The 18,258-nt window shown below is 38.5% G+C and overlaps 1 protein-coding gene across 1 annotated transcript in view; it reads left to right on the plus strand.

Moving 5' to 3' along the window:
• The window catches only part of LOC115262255 (piezo-type mechanosensitive ion channel component), a gene marked incomplete at its 5' end in the record, with an annotated part of 95,756 nt that overhangs the window by 51,000 nt on the left and 26,498 nt on the right, over positions 1–18,258 (plus strand). The window contains 5 exon segments of the mRNA XM_062849421.1: positions 3,956–4,264; positions 4,327–4,409; positions 4,571–4,996; positions 15,989–16,160; positions 16,221–16,642. Of these exon segments, the coding sequence (XP_062705405.1) occupies positions 3,956–4,264; positions 4,327–4,409; positions 4,571–4,996; positions 15,989–16,160; positions 16,221–16,642 (1,412 nt within the window).

Genomic DNA, 18,258 nt, shown 5'->3' on the forward strand with positions numbered 1-18,258 from the left:
ATTAAGCATTTGAACTGCTTGATGCCCTATACAAGGTGTTAGGTTCATGATTGCAAACTTTTCAAAGCGTGATAGAGGACCATAAATGGTGAAAAAAAGTTCTACGCATATGGTCAAATCTCAACCGTTACGTAGTTATTGAGCTTTCCATGTTTTAGACTATCATTGCCTTAAGCTGACTATAACTTGAAAATGGTCAAACCTATTTTCTACCCTTATTCGAAAGACTATATAATTTTCTATCAAATGATATCTTTGAATCGGTTGGTTTTGTTAAACAACTCAGTTTTCTAGAGCAAAATAGCTCAAAAGTAGTGTGTTTTAATTTGTTTTTGTCAGTAATTTTTGAAAAATGTGTAATAAATTAAAAATTTCTCTTAGGCAAAGTTCTGGCTCCGCTCTACAATTCGTTCTTTGACACCAAACTTGTACCTCTTATCTGTGAGAATTTTAATGTATTACGCATTTTTTCAAAAACAAATTAAAACACACTACTTTTGAGCTGCTATTGATGATGATGATGATGATGATGATTGTGTACCCACCATCAGCGCAAGGATTACCTATGGCTGCAGAGTCATACCAGAAGGGAATGATCTACCTGATGGTTTGTTGTAGCAGGGTAAGCTAAATTTACTGGAGACCTTCGGAAGACAACACGATAGTTGTTATCTCGTGACAAAGTCTGGCCACCCCACAAACATTTGCCCAGAAACCATCTCATTTAGCTTCCTTAGGCTACCCCTCCCAATATCCCAAGTAACATGTAATTTAATTATATGTATTTAATTATATAGTTAACCAATTACCTGATTTTACCTGAAACAATAAATATTATGATTATGATACATGGAATTTTAATTGACCTACATTACAATTATAACTTTATTTATATGAATAGCGCTGAAAAAAATGTTATTTTATTAAAGTTGATGTCAAAATCCCAGCAAATAACACTGAAACAAATGGTATATTAGTAGTGAAAAAAAACATACAAAAATAAAAACACAGGAAAGTAAACCAAATTTTGATCTTATAATTTTCCAGCATTTAAAATAAACAAAGCTGGAAAATAACGAAATCAAAATTGGTTATGGTAGATCTTACGCCGTAACGCACCATTATAAGGTGGTCTACCCACGTTATGGCTTACTTTTGAGCTGCTATTCTCTAGTAAACTTAGTTATTAAAGCCAATCGATTCAAAGATGTCATTTGATAGAAAATTTAATAGTCTTTCGAATAAGGGTAAAAAAACTGCGATAAGTTTGACCATTTTCAAGTTATAGCCAGTTTAAGGCAATAATAGTCAAAAAATGTAAAGTTTAATAACTACGTAAAAGTTTGCACTCACGAACCTAAGCAATTCGAATGCATAGCTGCCTCGAATAAGCATAAGCTGAGCTGCTAAAAAGATTTCGGCTGTTAATTAGCATTTCAACTGCTAGAGGTGTTTTCGCTTGTGAGCATTCAGAATGCTTTGCAGGTATCAGAAGGCCGCCTCCAGAGGCACGTTATCCTCCATTTGGGACATTTGTGCCATCAAATGGTTGAACTTGGTCCACTCTGTCTGAACGATTTTTGAAAATCCTACAGCCAACTGCATTACGCACTCAAGTTTTTACATATTTGATGAAACATTAATGCACAGGCAGGATGATAATTGACAGGAGTGTTGTATATGTAATCTAAAGATTTAAAAAATGATTTTTCAGTTATTTCGCTGAAGATAATATTTTTTAATTTTTATGTTCAGTCAGAGTGGACCAAGTACAACAGTTCAATATCTCATTAATGATTGCCATCAAATTACCTATTTAAGAACTCTTGACTAGAGCACGTTACGGCTAACCGATTTTGAACGTATTTCCATAGTTTGATAAGTTTTTAGAATATTGTAGTTACACAGTTCATAATAATTTATTCAGATGACTGGTGTATTTCAAATATTCGTTCAGTCAGAGTGAGCTAAGTACAATTCTTAAATACCTAACTGGTACAATAAACTTCTCCATCAAACCGGTATTAGCCCATTCCAATAGGATGCCCTACAGGTTATAAACAAACATACTTTGAAAGGATTACGAATATGTAATAGGTAATTTCAACTTGTTTTTCTAAAAGACACATGGTCCACTCTGTCTGCACGCAAAATGCCGCAATATGCTTCAACATGAGGATCTGTAAAATATGATGGTTAACGCAATAAATTGATTTTCACGAGTGAACTTGATCTATGATCGTTAAAAAATACGTTGAGGAGTCATCTGATTTGAAGAAATATTACGTTTTGATGATGAATTATTTTTAATACTGGATTTCGACCAAAATATATTTTTTCAATTCCCTTGAGATATAGCATTTGGTCCACTCTGACTGATATTATTATCGATTTTCGCAGATCAATCAAAATGAAATTGTGCTATAACTCTCGTTAACTGTAACATTAAGCAAATCGGGTAGAAGATCTTAATCAAAAGCCCTAAAAATCTCATTTTCATCAATTTTGTTGGTTGGTCCACTCTGACTTAATGCCGACCAAATGAAGATATTTATTTGGCAGCACATACTGTCTTTCTTACAGGGTATCTGCCTCTGTTGATAAATTTGTAAATCTGAATTGCTTATTCGTTTTTCGCTCACATATTAAAAAACTCCACCGCAAACATTGCTGGAGCTGGCTTGGATTAGGAACACGGCCATAGAAAAAAATCCTTATTTTGTCAGAAAATGTGTGCCGAATCGGTGGATGCTTTGACGAATCACAAGATCATTCGAAAGAGGTAATGTGTACACAATAGAACATCTCTTTGAAAAAAAAAGTTTTGGATTTTTGAACTGAAACTGTTTTTCAACCATTCTTTATATTGGGGATCAAATCAGCGCACGCCATTGGAGCAGTTGTTGCATATCCTGGAGCGTGGAGCAACACAATGGTTGAGTTATCTCGTGATCGTAAGTTTAACCCCCAACAACAACTGAAAAAAAAAACATAAAAAAAGTACCACCTCACATCAGCTAAAGTGTGCAAGGTCGAGGAAGTGGGAACGCCGAGAAAGCGAGGAGCAATAGTTAATTTATTTTTGTTTTGTTTTGCTCGACGAGGCGTGACGATACTTTGACATTTTGATACGACATTCCTGAAGGTGCTGCACTCAGACAGCCCGTTATTTTGCCAAAATATGTTGTTAAGTACCACTATAGGCGCATATACGGCCAATTAGCATTAAACGTCTTGTCGTAAAGACTATTATAATGCTGAAGAAATGCTATTTTATATGCTTACAGGTTACTTGGGCCTCTTTCGTGGTGTTTTACATGACCATGTTTTAGAATGAAGAAATGAAACGCGGACAAAGTGAATCTAATGCCTTATCCAGGGCTTTACCTTATACTTTTTTGTAAAGGGTAAAATTCACAATCAATGAAAGAATAAACTTCACATTTCCTTGAAATGTGTTCAAAAGTTACGGTCGTCATGTAAAAAGTTGACTTAATCATGATCAATAAAATCTGCTTTCTATATGGCGACCGGGACTTACCAATGCTTTCCGAAGAATGCAATATTTTTGTAATGCCAGCCAACAACACAATATCACGCAAGAAAACAGCTTTTTTCAATTATTATTTTTAATAAATGCCTATTGTATTGTTTCTGTACAAAATCAATATCCAATCAAGTTTCAAGTATGCTTCTGTTTCAATTGCGCTCTCTCATATTTGGAGGATACTATATGCACCCAATCACATGCTTTCGCCACACGTTCGGCGTTGTAGCTTTTTCAAACACCAGCAGATTTAAACTGCCTGGGAAATCGCACGAATGAACATTACTTGTAGGGTTTGCTTTTTGTATACATGTCGCTTTGGAATGAGGACTGCGCTACTGTTAGTAGTAGACTTATCTACAATCTGCAGTTCCCAAACTAATCTCAGTATCTTCATGTGATCACCAGGATGCAAAGAGACGGAAAAGCAGAATAGAAACTGATGAACCAGATGGGCAAAAACCAAGTACCAGCCGAGACCCCCCAAGGCAGCAATCTTCAACGGACGAAGAAGCACGCCTGATCAGCGATGACGAAGAGGAAGAAGAGGCCGAAGAGATTGAGGCGAAGAAATCAAAGTTTTCATTCTCTGGGTTCAATCTGGTCACGGCGTTTTTGGCGGGAGCTCTGGGGTCGTTAACGCTACGGTTGCACCGTGTCTCGCGGAGCTATCGATACGTGATGAAGGTTTTGGCGAAGGAAAAGAAGATTTTGAAGGTTTGCTGTACTTCTTGGTTTTGCAATAATGATCGGAAATGATTGATGTATTATTTTTCTAGGGAACACCTGGTTTTGGAGCTGGCATGAGAACTGGTTCCAGCATGGTATGGACTCCCATACAGGGTTCGGTGCGATCTGGAAGGTAAGTGTCATCCAATGCTGTTTTACATTAACATTATCAGCAAGTAAATAATCAGTAGCAATATGATGATTCCATTCCCCGAAGCTCTGTAAATAACAGATCTCACCCGAAAAGAAAAATGTTGCTTTATTATGTGTGCCAATATCTGCTTTCGTTTACAGTAGTTCAAACTCCGGTTCACGATCCGGTGCTAGTACCAGTAGTGTAAAGTCCCGTGCCGGAACTCCGGTTCTCGGCCGACTTGCCATTTCCCGTAGTTCCTTAGAGCATCCTAGAACCCCGTTGCCCACAGTAGCGCTTTCGATCGATCAGCAAACGAGCGATCAAGAACAGCCACCGCAACAGCAACAACAACAACTACAGCAGCAGCAACAGCAACTGCCACAAGCTACAACAGCGACAACAACCACACAACCACCCTCACCAACATCATCACAACAACAGCCACAACCAGCGCCATTACCTCCATCCCTACTACTACCATCAACTTCCGGTTTACCCCATCAAAGTGTTGGCTTGATGCCGCGTAGCCAAGACCAGACCACATCCCCTGCCATTCATGGTGAACAGTACATTGCGGATGAAGGGTAAATGTTCTGTTTTGTTGTTTAATTTGCACATTTCCCCAAAACATTCATACGGCACTGGAGTGCATTTTTGTACGGTTTTGCGATGTAGGGTGGTGATAATTTTCGTAACTCATCAAAAATCTCATACCACGCTCAAGGATTGAATGTGTGAAATGAATTGATTTATAAATCGGTGGTAACCTCCTTAGTCCGCTAGAACTAGAGAGTTCATGATCTTTACCAACTTGCTTTCGGACGTAAAAAATCATAGTGACGAAGTTAACCACCCGTCTGCTATGACGTCATTCATTGGAATCCAACATCTGAAACTGCACAATGTTTACATTTATTTTAACTACGAAGCGCAACTTTCGAAAATATCTCATTCCATAACAGCATATTTTGCAAATCAAAAACAAAATGCACTTTTATGGAGGAAAACACTTCTCATAGCTATGAAATGCATAATTCTATAGTAAAATAACTGGAAATGTGCTTTACAATGATGTTTCAGTCATTTTGCATAAAAATAGACAAAAATAAAAACAAATCCCATTTTCCAACATAAGCTCTGTTCAAATGTTGGGCCTCTCTTTGGATTCCATCTTGGATACACAACTTGATACACAATCAAGAAGCCATCTTGGATACACGATATCTTGGATCCTGTCAGTTCAATAGGGGTAATATAGGGCTGTCAGATACGTGAAGTTAACCCTTTCCTTCCCACGACTTTGAACGACTATATCTATGCTAAAAAGTGTTTCCGAAAAAAAGTGCTTGAACAAAAGTTACTGTAAATTGGCTAAATTTTTCGAAATCAATGAAAAAAATTTTGGTTGTAAATCAATAGGTTTTTGATTGTTTAGCAATAGTTCCACTATTGAAACAAGTAGTTAGTAGTTGGATCAACCTTATGAGGTTACAACCATATTTTTAAAATTATTGCTTCATATTCATTTAAATCCATTTGTCCCGAGTTCGCCGAAAATCGATGGTGCTCTAGAGCAACCATGGGAAGTAGAGCAGTGAATCAAAATTCAACCATCGCGCAACAATAATGACAATGTCGCAACCTGTATTTGTTGCGACAAACAAACCCATGCGACATAAGTTTGTCCCAACTTGAAAATAATGGGATTAACATCGTACACCACGAGTTTAGAGATTTTTAAGCCTTGCATTGCGGTTTTCGAACGGTAACTTCGAGTCGGTAAACACTGTAACTCTGGTGAAGCTCTATCATCAAACAGTTTCGACTTTGGGTTAGCAATAATTGATTATTCACGAGTTGAAAAGTACGCAACAAATTCAGCTTCCGTTTTGTATACAACAAAAAATTTCGAGAGCATGTCATTATCTGTTACCAGTAGGGATAAAGAGTAATCGTCGCACCTTCTTTGTTGCTTGTTTTGTGCCTCTTTTGTCTGACAATTCTCTTCACTGAAGTAGAGGGTTAAACATTCTCAAATTTCAAATATTTGATGCAAACATATTTTATTCTGAAGTCTAGAAAAGTTTGAATATTGGTCATAGACTCTCACGTAGGCCAGTAATATTTCTGAGTTCTGCCTTCAGATGGCAACACTGATCGATTTACCGGTTTCTCCATTGATTTCGCAAACGATTCGATTAGAAATTTCACCCGGGATTTCTTTAACCCTCCTAAGATAAGGATTACCGCACCACAATGCCATAGTGCACAATCAGCGTACGTGTTTGGGTCATATTGACCCAAACGTCTTACTAGGGTTAAACATGTTTCCGTCCGTCAAGGGTTTCTCCTGGGATCCCATCTTGGATTTTCACAGGGGATTCCTTCATTGATTTCTTTTGGGATTTTCTCTTTCGGATCAATGAAGGGTTTCCTTCAGGGATTTCTCCAGGATGTCAAAGATTTCTTCAGCATTTTTTTTTTCTAAAATTCCACGTTACATTTATCCCGGATTTCTTTATTTAATTCCTGCCGGGATTCCCTGGGGAATATCATCCGGGATCGATTCAGTGATATTTACCGACATTGACGGGGTATTTCGCGAATTATTCGAGATATTCCATTGGAAACTAGATTCCTGTATTGATTCCTCCCGGGATTTCTTAGGCATTTTCCCGGCTTTCCTCTAGAGATTCCTCCCAACTATAATTCCGGGATTCCTTTAGGGATTTCGCTCGGAGTTCCATTCGACATTCTATTATGTATTCCTCCAGAGATTCATTTAGGTATTCATTTATATTTTCCGGAATTTTCTTCAGATACTTCTTCCGGGATTTATTTAACAATTTCTCCTGGGTTTCCATCTAGAATTCTATCAGGGATTTCTCCTGGTTTTCTTTAGAAATTTCTCCCGTAATTTGTGCATTGATTTCTCTCGAGATTCATTTATGCATTTTTCCCGGAATTCCTTTAGAGGTTTACCCCGGGATTCCTTTCGGGTTCTTCTCGGGTTTCTTTAAGGATAGGTCCAGAATTCTGTCAAGTATTACTCCAGGATGCATTCAGGAACTATGTTTTGATTTCCGTTAGGAATTTCTCTCGAGATTCTTTCAGGGAATTCTTTCAAGATTCCCTCAGGAGTATTTTCCGGCATTCCATTAGGGATTCCTTTAAAATTATTTTCCAGGCTTCAAGGGCTTTCCAAGGATTTCTTGTTGACTTTTCCCGGAATTTCTTTTGAAAGTCTTCTCGAGATTTATTCAGTGGTTCTTTCAAGGATCCTTCTCAAGTTTTTGTTGGGGAATTCTCCCAGTGTAATTTCATCGGTTTATCCCGAGATTTTTTCCGGCATTTCATCAGTATTCCTTTCGAGGAATAAGGATAAATAATAAGTATTTCTTCTGAATATTTTCGGTGAAAATTTCTTCAGAAATTCCATCGGGAATTCCTACTGGATTTCTTCATCGATTTCTCTCGAGATTCTTTTGAGCATTTTTCCCGGAATTCCTACAGCGATTTTTTCCTGGATTCCTTTCGGGATTCTTCATGGGTTTTCTTTAGGGATAGCACCAGAATTTTGTCAAGGATTTCTCCGGGATTTCTCCAGGAATTCTTTCTAGAATTCCTAGGAATTCCTCCCGGGAATCCTTCATGGATTTCTTTCAGGATTCCTTCAGTGATATTTTCCGATATTTCATCAGAGATGCCTCTAGGTATTCCTTAAGAGTTTTTTTTCCTGGGCTTCCGTCTTGGAATTCCTTTAGGAAGTCCTCCCAGGACTCCTTCATTGATCCCTTCGTTGATTTATCCTGGGATGCCTTATCCTGCATTCTTTAAGGTATTCCGTCCGTGATTCACTTAGGGATTCATTTGAGGATTCCTCCTGTATTTTTTTTTCAGGGATTCCTTCAGAAGTTTCACGCGGGGTTCTGTAGAAATTTCTCCTGGGTTTCCATCAAGAGTTCCTCCAGGGATTCCACCGGAGATTGCTCCTGAATTCCTTTAGAATTTTTTTCCGGAATTACTTCATTGATTTCTCCCAAGATTCTTTTATGGATATCTTATGGCATTTTAATCCGGAATTTCTTCAGCGATTTTCCCCGGAATTATTTTTGAGATCCTTCCCTGGTTTTCTTCGGGGATTACTCCAGGATGTTGTCAAGGATTTCTCCATAATTTATGCAGAAATTGGTTCTGTAACATCGTTAGGAATTCCTCCTGGGATTCCTTCAGGGAATTCTTTCAGGATCCTTTCAGGGGTATTTTCCAGCATTCCATCAGAGATTCCTTTGGATTTTTTTCCGAGATTTATTCTTTCAAAAATTCTTCTCAGGATTTCTTTGGGGATTTCTCCCAGTATTGTTTCGTTGTTTTCTGCCGGGATTCTGTTCTTTCCTAGATTCCCTCCCCATGGATATTCGATCTTGACGCGATGGGAGGGCTTAACCCATTAGCACTTTGTGCGCCAATTTATTCATTTCTGATTCAGCCTTAAGATAGATGTGAATCTGGTTTAAGAGCTGAGCAGAGGTGAAAAAATCGGCCGTAAATGCTAATGGGGACCAGAGGAGTATCCGCAGTGAGCCTATCACAATTTCCAAAGCAATGTCATAGTTCAGCTTGCATAGACCCAGTATTTTAGGAATTTGCAGTTAGATTTTGAGGAGCGTTACGTAAAATTGGGTGTGGGTGGTATCTGCGTTACACTTACTACTCATCATTATTGCTCTAGGAATCTAGAAGACAATTGACGCTAGAAACTGCACTACCAGTTGAGCCTAGACAAAAGTAGCTAGTAATAGGAAACTATGGGCAGGATAACAGTATTAACATGGATTTTTTTTTTCATTATTATTTATACATATCTTCCAAACGGGTGCATAGAATTTGGAACCGTTTGAGCAGGAGCTCCTATTTCGAGTGTTAGTAATACCACGTAATACGTTTGTACAGGTCGGACTCAATTGTCCGGAGTCGGGTTCTGAAGCTTCGGAAACGTGTGTCTGGGGAACGAAATGTTGTATGTATAAAGCTAAAATTTTGACATTTTGTCAAGCTAATTTTGATTAGTAGCCAGTAAATATTACAGCTTTGTACATCATTCCGTTTGCCAGATGTGGTTTTAGGAGGCTTCAGAGTTTGAATTCGGATAGTCGAGTCCGACCTGTACTGTATTTTCAGTAATTTTCAACGTAATAGCCATCCGAAAGACCATACGTGTTTTTGATTATCTCCTAGATCTTATTGTGGCATAACGTAACAGGTAGGAATTAGGATATAAAGACGTTAACGACATGCCAGGATTACAACACATTTAATTAAATTGGGATTTGAATTTTCTTGGGTCTAGAAAAGAAGGTTTAGTCTTTGAATTTTCATTTTTTTTTTCATTTTTAAATTTAGACAGCTAAAATGATTTCATTGTTTTGTTATTTATTTATTTTCAAGTCAAAATTAATTTGCATATTTTTCATCTAAAGATAACCAATCAAACCCTTCCCTTCCCACGACTTTAAACGACTATTTCAAGCATAATTTTTCAAATCGACGTATCTAAGTTTTTCACTGATCTGAGGAAATTCATGGTCAATGTTGACGACCATTTCACTAAAATAGTTTTTTATAAAAAGACTTTTCATAAGTTTTTTCGTGCTTAACATCACCAGAGATATAGCACGCACTAGGCAAGAAACAAAACCTACTCATTCCATACCATTTTCACAATGAATTTTGACAAAAATACACATACACCGGGTTGGTTCGAGATACGTCATGCCAGATACGTCGGTTTTGTATGGTGCCAGTTTGGTGTATCTGTTACTTTTGATTTTGGCTAGATACGTCGTTTGGTTTTCTCATATATCAAAACGGTGTATCTATCAGTAAAGTTGTAAACATCAAAATAGTTAAATACGTCGTTTTTAACAATATACTTAGTTAAACAAATTAAGCAATAAATCATCAAACAGTGATATGTGTTCTTCAATTTGCTTTATGAATCATGCATGCAGCAGTTAACCCGGATTTGTTTACATTCTCGAGTTACGTCGGATTGAAAAGTTATGCTTGATTTCTTTGCCAAAAAAAAGCGTTTCCAAAAGAAGCGCTTGAACAAAAAATTTTGCAAATTGGCTGAATTTTTCGAAATCAATGAACTTTGTTTTGTTGTAAACCAATAGGTCCTTGATTGTTTATCAATAGTTCTACTATTGAAACAAGTAGTTAGTAGTTGGGTTAAACTTATGAGGTTACAGTCATATTCTAAAAATTATTGCATCATATTTATCTAATTCTGTTTGTCCAGATTTCGTCGAAAATCGATGGTGCTCTCTAGCTAGAACAACCATGGGAAGAGGAGGGTTAAACCCATGTTTCATTGAATTTCGCCGTATTATTTGCATAATTGTGTCAAGCCCACTCCAATTCCTTCCCCCAACCCATACCATTACCCCTCCGATGGTGTTCATGTGGTCCGCACGGACTATTACGGCCATTACCCCTCCTTGATCTTCGGCTTTGGATTGACTTGCGCTCTTATTGCCCCACCAAATGCTGCAAAATGAAAATGAAAATGAAAATGGATTCTGTTCTTTCCTAGATTCATTTGAGAATTCTATAGAGGATTGCCCATTGATTGTTTCAGTGTTTCTTTCAGAAATTTCTCCCACATTTTGTTTTTCATTTATTCTTCCCGGATTTTCTCTTTTTTTTCAGGGATTTCTCCCGCAAATCTTCCACTGAAGTTCTTTTAGTGACTTCGCAAGAAATCCTTCCGGTATTCCCTCACGGATTTCTCCTGGGACTCCTTCCTAGTTTTCTACTGAGATTCCTGCAGGAATTCCTTCTGCGATTCCTCCAGTGTTCTCTAAGGACTCCTCCTGAGATCCTCCTTTAATGGATTGCTCCCGGAATTTCTTTAGGGGTTCGTTACGAATCGTCCCAGGATTCCTCCCGAGGTTCCTTCCGGGATTTCTCTCGAGACTTTTCCTTTTCCTCCATGGATTCTTTCATGCATTTCTCCTGGGATTTCTTTCTAGACTTCTGGGATTCCTCCAGGATTTTCTCAGGGACTCCTCGTAAGATTCTTCCATGGAATGCTCCCGAGATTGTTTTAGGGATTTCTGCCGGGATTCCTCCTGAGTTCTTTCAGAGATTCCTTTCAGACATCGTCCCGTGATTCCTCATGGGGATCCTTCCGGAATTCCCGGTATTCCTCCATAGATTTATTCGGGATCCCTCAAGATTTCTCCAGAAATTCTTTGGAAGATGGCGTCCATGATTCCATCCGACATTTCTTTCAGAATTTTTCCCGCGGTTTTCTCATAAGGCTGGATTCCTCCAGTATGGGAATATGTTACAAAGAGCAGTAAATTGTCAAAAATTGATTGTGCCGACTTTTCGAACCCGTCTAAGCAGATACCTGCCGTGTGCAGCATAGTTGTCCCATGTTAATAGGGATTCCCATAGAACATGGGACAACTATGCTGCACACGGCAGATACCCTCTTCGAATGAGTGTAATCAGTTTCGTACCTTTTAATTCTGCCCTACTTTGTTTATCCTTTGACAGATACGCGTGTTTCGACTACCACTTGTAACCTCAATCAGTTAACTGACACTGAGGAAGATTACACGTGGTAGTCGAAATACGCGTATCTGTCAAAGGATAAGCAAAATAGGGCGGAATTAAAAGGTACGAAACTGATTATACTCATTCGAAAAAAAATGAGATCTTGGAACAAACTCCTTTTGGATTCTTGTAGAGTTTCTTCTAGTATTACTTCAAAGATTTATCCCGGAATTTCTTAAGCGATTTCTCCCGTGATTTCTTTCGCACGCAAAAAAATCCGTTCCGATATACGTGCATTCTCAGTCACGGCAACGGGAACAAACGGGAACTATGCATAGCAACGATAACAACAATAAGAAATGTACACCGTGAACTAGATGTCACGGTCTCTAGAACGCACATATTGACAGCTGGAACTAGTTTCAGTTCACGGTGTATATTTGTTTGTTCACGTTTATCAGAACGGATTTTTTCGCGTGCGGTATTCTTTCAGGTTCTCTTTCTGAGGATTCCACATTTTTTCTGAGTGATTCCTTAAGAGATTCTTCTAGTGAACCTTTCTGAGATTTGTTTGATAACTACGTTAGAAATGCTTTCGGTATTCTCTCACGGATTCCTCTCGGAGTTCTTTCCCAGATTTTTCCTGAGATTCCTTCCGGAGGAATCCAGAATTCTCTTGAGAACTCCCCTTAAGATTATTCCATGGATTGCTTCCGGAATTTCTTTAGGGGTTTCTGCCGGGATTCCTTCTAGGTTATTTTACAGGGTGTCTACTACCTGGTAATCCTGGCAAACTGGGAATCCTCAGGAAATTTTATTTAACAGGGTAAACCTGGAATTCTCAGTGAAACTTTGCATCGACAAAAACAATAAAACATTGTGTCGTATGAATAAAATGTAACGAATTTTATTGCTTGTAGATCTAATCAGAAATAGAGTCTACAGAGGTTACTGCATCGTGGGTATGATTAAAAAAAGTCGATTATGTAGTGGTAGTGTATCCATCTAGAAAATCAGCTACAACGATTTCTAGAGAAATTCCGACAGGGTTTCTTTCTGGAAGTTCTTTGGAAACACCTCTTGAAATTCCTTTCAGGGTTTTTTTTACAAGATTCCTTCCGTATTTTTTCACGCCATTTGTCTTGGTATTCCTTTTTGAATTCCTTCCGGAGATTCTTCCGGATTCCTAACAGCATTTTTCCAAGATTCGAACATTGCTTTTCGGGATTCTTCCTTGAGAATCTTCATATCTTCATACAGAATTTTTCTAAAGGATTTCCCATTATTGCTCCCAGTGTTTCCGTAGGTTTCTACCAGGATTCATCTCGAGATCTTCACAAGAGTTTCTCACAAGATATACCGCAGATGTTCTGGCGAAATTTCTGTTAGAGTTTCTCTCTGGATTCCTCTTGAAGGAATTATTTGTGGGATTGCTACTAAAACTCCTCCAAGGGTTTTAAGGAGTTTTTCACTATTTATTTTTTGCAGGAATTCCTTCCGAAGTTTCTCCTGTGATTTCTTAAAAAAAATTCGATAGCTTTCTTGTAGAATTTCTCCCAGAATCTCTACAGTAGTTTCAGCTGATATATTTCACGTAGTTCGGATTTTCTCAAAGAGTATTTCTCGGAATGTCTCCTGGGATAACATACAAGATTTCTTGTAAGAAATTCCCGGAGAATCTAGGAAAAAAAGTTCTGGGATTAATACCAGGAAGAAATATTTCAGAAATTTAAGAAGTAACTCTGAAGACTTCTAAAAAGAATTCCGGGAGAAACTACGTACGAAATTCACGAGAAATATCTGCGAGAACTTCTGCATACATCCCTAGAGAAACTGTTGGAAAACCATTTAGAACCCACTAAGAGAAATTTCTGGAAGAACTTTGGAAATATTTTGGAAAGATCTGCGGGAGGAATCAAGCGAGAAACTCTGGGAGGAAGTCCGGGGGTATATATTCTAGCAGAAAACCTGAAACCGGGAAAATATCGGAAGGAGCTGTTTACGTAAAAACCTCGGGATATATCAGGGAAAACTGGAGAAAACCAGAAAAGAAAAACCTTTATAATTTCAAGGAAAAACTGCGAGACACTGGAAATGAATTTAAAGGAGTAATTCGGGAAAGAGTTATTGAATGAATCATGAGTAGAATTTCGACATCTCTACATAATAATTTCTTTCAATTAACCCAAAAGAACTTTGAAGAAAATTTAGAAATATTCCTTAGCCGATTTTTGTAATTATTCGAATGAGTTTTGTTTGACAGTTCTTGAAAGAATTCAGCGATTTGGTAGAATCTCAAATAATAAATATTGGGCATTTTTTTCTTAAATTTTTTAACTTAAGGTGAAACATCAAGAAATCCCATTGCTGGCGAACGCAGCATCGAACCAAGCTGCACTTGTTTATCCTGGCTTTGCTCGCTTGCAAAAAGAGGCAGCTTTTCCAAATCGAGCACATTTGTTTACGAACTTTTATTATTGGTTCCGTTAAAAACGCGAGTAGGGGTCCGAGTCGGCCATTGTGGTAGCTATTTTCGTATTCTCTGATGTTTCCCCTTAAATTTTGAGGATATTTCTCTATAGTTTTTGAGAAAAAGAAATAAAAATAGATTTTTTTTTAAATTTTGTCCAATTTTTGTATTTTTAAAATTTAAAATTTCCCTCTGTAAAAAAAAACTGGAAAACTCAGTGAATGAGTCTTATGAGTAAACACCCTGTTTTAAGGATTCCTTCCGGAAATCATACCGGGATTCCTCCCGAGTCTCCAACAAATGTAAATGTTTAAAATAAATGGCGTATGTACAGAAGTAAAAATAGGTTTGCTTATAAGGTGTACAGGTTTAAACTGCAAATAGTGATTGCCGTGATAAAATCTGTTAAAATAAAATACAAATTTAGTAGATCCACAGCTAGTTGCTTGGCGTTACGCTTAAATCCTTACGTGCTTAATGTAAACATAATAAATAAAAAGGAGACATTTTTGAATGCCTTTTACATTTCGCAAAACATACTACTTCAACAAAATCTTGATTTGTAATCAATCATTTCCATCGCCAAACAATGCAGTCGGCTACACCAAGTAAGCGGACTTGGGGCTGCTCTGGCCATGATGGCTCGTAAGGAACCACCTCCTTCGAAGGAAGAGTAAGTAAAGCGTCATTTGTACTTTGATGCCAGTATTTGAGTTATGTTATTATTTCGAAAATAAAATATTCTAGAAACCATGTCAATGCTGATGAGCAAACATTGACACTTGCCGGTAGATTACTGCTATCCACCGTAGCTCATTTTTGGTTCTCTCATAATGCGCCCCTCTAGATGGCTTGATTTTCCTGTTTTTTTTCCGACGCATGGTAGTTGATTCATATAAAAAACGTAGTTTTTTTCGTTCTTTCCCCTCAATTTTTTGTACCCCTGCTTTCATCCATATCCACGTTCATATTTGAAACCTATGCGACGAACATGCGTACGCGTGCGTAATGTGTATGTGTGTATGTAGATCCCATAGAAGCTTACTGCCCGAGATTCTCATACTGGCTCCTTCGCTGGAACGCGGACTGGACGAAGGGGTCCCGTACAAATTTGTCTCCAGTCATACGCTGGACAGGTACTATGTTATAAAAGGATTTTCCTCACACTATTTTTCCCAAATAGCTCACATTCCATCTAAACGCGTGTGTTTGAAAATTGGTTTTTGCACTGTAATTACTGTGCACGCTTCCGTCGATCTAACGCGTGTGTATAAAGGGACGTTCTAAGTGAAATCGGCAAATTATATGGAAAATTATGATTTTTCTGAACTATTTTTTTGAACTATTACATAGTTTTATACCATCACTAGTTTTGAAGTATACTTCTAAATAGTGATGATTTTAAACTATCTGGCATCTATAGACTTGCAAACTTCAGATTTTATGACCATAGTAATTTTTTGTCGATTTGACATAGCATCGTTCCATCTATGTTTAATCATTTGAAGTTTATTGAAAAGTTTCTTCTTTCGAGCAGCAAATCGACGGACACCATGGAAATGGTCGAGAAACCTGCCGAGGAAGACGGATCCGAAGAGGATTTCACCAGTCAACAGCATTCGGTGATTGTGGAGTTCCTGCAGGCCGCCTGGTACGCCGTACTATCGCACACGGATTTCATTTGCTACTTTTTGGTGTTCTTGAATCAGGTATAATATCCAGTAAACTTACTATCGTATTCCACTCATAACATTTCACATATCTATCAGATCAAATCAGCCAGCTTACTGTCGCTGCCACTGCCACTGATGGTGACCCTCTGGGGGACCCTTACGTTCCCGCGGCCGTCGAAGAACTTCTGGGTGACGCTCATCGCCTACACGCAAACGGTGGTGATTCTCAAGTGCGTCTGCCAGTTTGAAATGCTGTGGTGGAATCAGAATCCCATTCCGCCGAATCAACCCTTCAGCCCGGCTCGGATCATCGGAATCGAACAGAAGAAAGGTTACGCCACGTACGATTTAGCCCTGCTGCTAGTGCTGTTCTGTCACAGATTCATCCTGAAATCGCTCGGCCTGTGGAAGTCGGACTTTGTCGAGGAACCGGAGCCCTCGGAAGGATTGTACAAGCTGGATACGAATGACGAAAAAACGAAAGCGTTGATCAACGCTGCCGAAGAAGTTGAAAAGGAGTAAGTATTCTAAGCAGATGTAAATCCCTCAAATTCCTAATGGTTCCTTCATCCATCAAGATTCAACAGGTTCCGTTTCCTCACCCGGCTAGGAGAAGCGCTCCTGCAGGGATCGGTCATTTCCGGCTTTGAGTCGATCGATTCTGATGGTATTTCGGCGGCTTGTTTCGAAAAATCCAAACCACCCTTTTCTCAAATTCCGATCTTCTTCTCACAGTCCCCTCCGAACGGCCGAGTGTATCAAGAGCCGCTGATCGCGGCCGGCGGTCGACTTTGTATCAGTTTTTGTCCCGGCACGTTCCCCGCCTGAGGCAGCGGAGAACCGAGCTGGACATTCCGTTGGTTTCGGAGAATTTTCAAAGTTTGCGAATCAAGACCGCCGAAGTGGTCAAGTTTGAAGATTTGTTTGGGTAACGTGGTATTTACTGTTTTTCGTATTCTGTGTCGTAGTTCTCAGTAGTTATAGCGAATTCTTTGTGTTGACTGGAATCGAATCTGTATTAAATTAGAAAGAACTAGGTATCGCAATTTTGCGATATGGGCCTTTCTAGGGATGCATTTCTCTTGAATAGGCTGCCCCCACTCGCATAACAGTCCCATATGAATAGGAAACCCAGCAAAGATGGGACTGTTATGCGAGTGGGGGCAGTAGGGCTCATAACACAAACTATACCTAGCGTAATTGGAAAACAGCAGCTGAATTCACCTTCGGGTTGTACGGATTCAGCGGAACAAATGGTTTGACAAAGAGTGAACCGGGGTACGATTTTCAACATATCCGGTATTGTTTGTTTGTAGGGTAAATCGGGGTAATTTGGCCACCCAAAGGAAAAGTCAACAAAAGATGCAGAAAGCAAGGTTTAAACTTCCGCATATCGTATGACCATAATGATTTTGATAATACTAAACTATGTTGATGAGAAAATTTTAGTTAAATTGTGTTGACATGTGAAAGAAAGATTTTTGGAAAAAGCTGTGTTTTTGGGTAGATTTTGAACCGACGGGGTAATATGAGCACCCGATTTTTGATGAAGAATTCATCCCACATAATCAAACACAAACTTGATATGCGTCATTGTGCATCAAATCCTATAATATCAACTTGAAATATATAGAGAATAAATAAGTTTAAAACCTATCTAAGGTATTTAAACAAGATGAGTCTTTTGTGGTCTGCGCTCGTCGGGGTAATTTGGCCAATGTTTATGAAAATTATTTTTCTAATTTAATGTGAACTTCCAGTACATCGTTCTAACGTCTTAATCGCTTCAATATCAAGCCGGTGTTAGATCTGTAAGGTGAATTTGCAGAAATTACAAGATATTATGTGTTTTTCATGAGGTGCTCATATTGCCCCATTGGCCAAATTACCCCGACTACCCTTATCTCTGATCACATGAACATCATCGTAAGGATATTTGGAACGGTGGCTGATCTGTACACTTGCCTGAAATGCAAAATGATCTTCTACAAAGAACAGAGACTGCTTTAGTTGAAAACCACTTTGTCGACGATTACCTGGATAGTCGAGATTCGGAAGATGATATGATGAAACTCCTCTCTGATGTGCAAATATTCCGCAAAACTGGCGATTCTACTCCAAGAAGGTGCTACAA

Source organism: Aedes albopictus, chromosome 2, assembly GCF_035046485.1.
Source record: "Aedes albopictus strain Foshan chromosome 2, AalbF5, whole genome shotgun sequence".
NCBI lineage: Eukaryota > Metazoa > Arthropoda > Insecta > Diptera > Culicidae > Aedes > Aedes albopictus.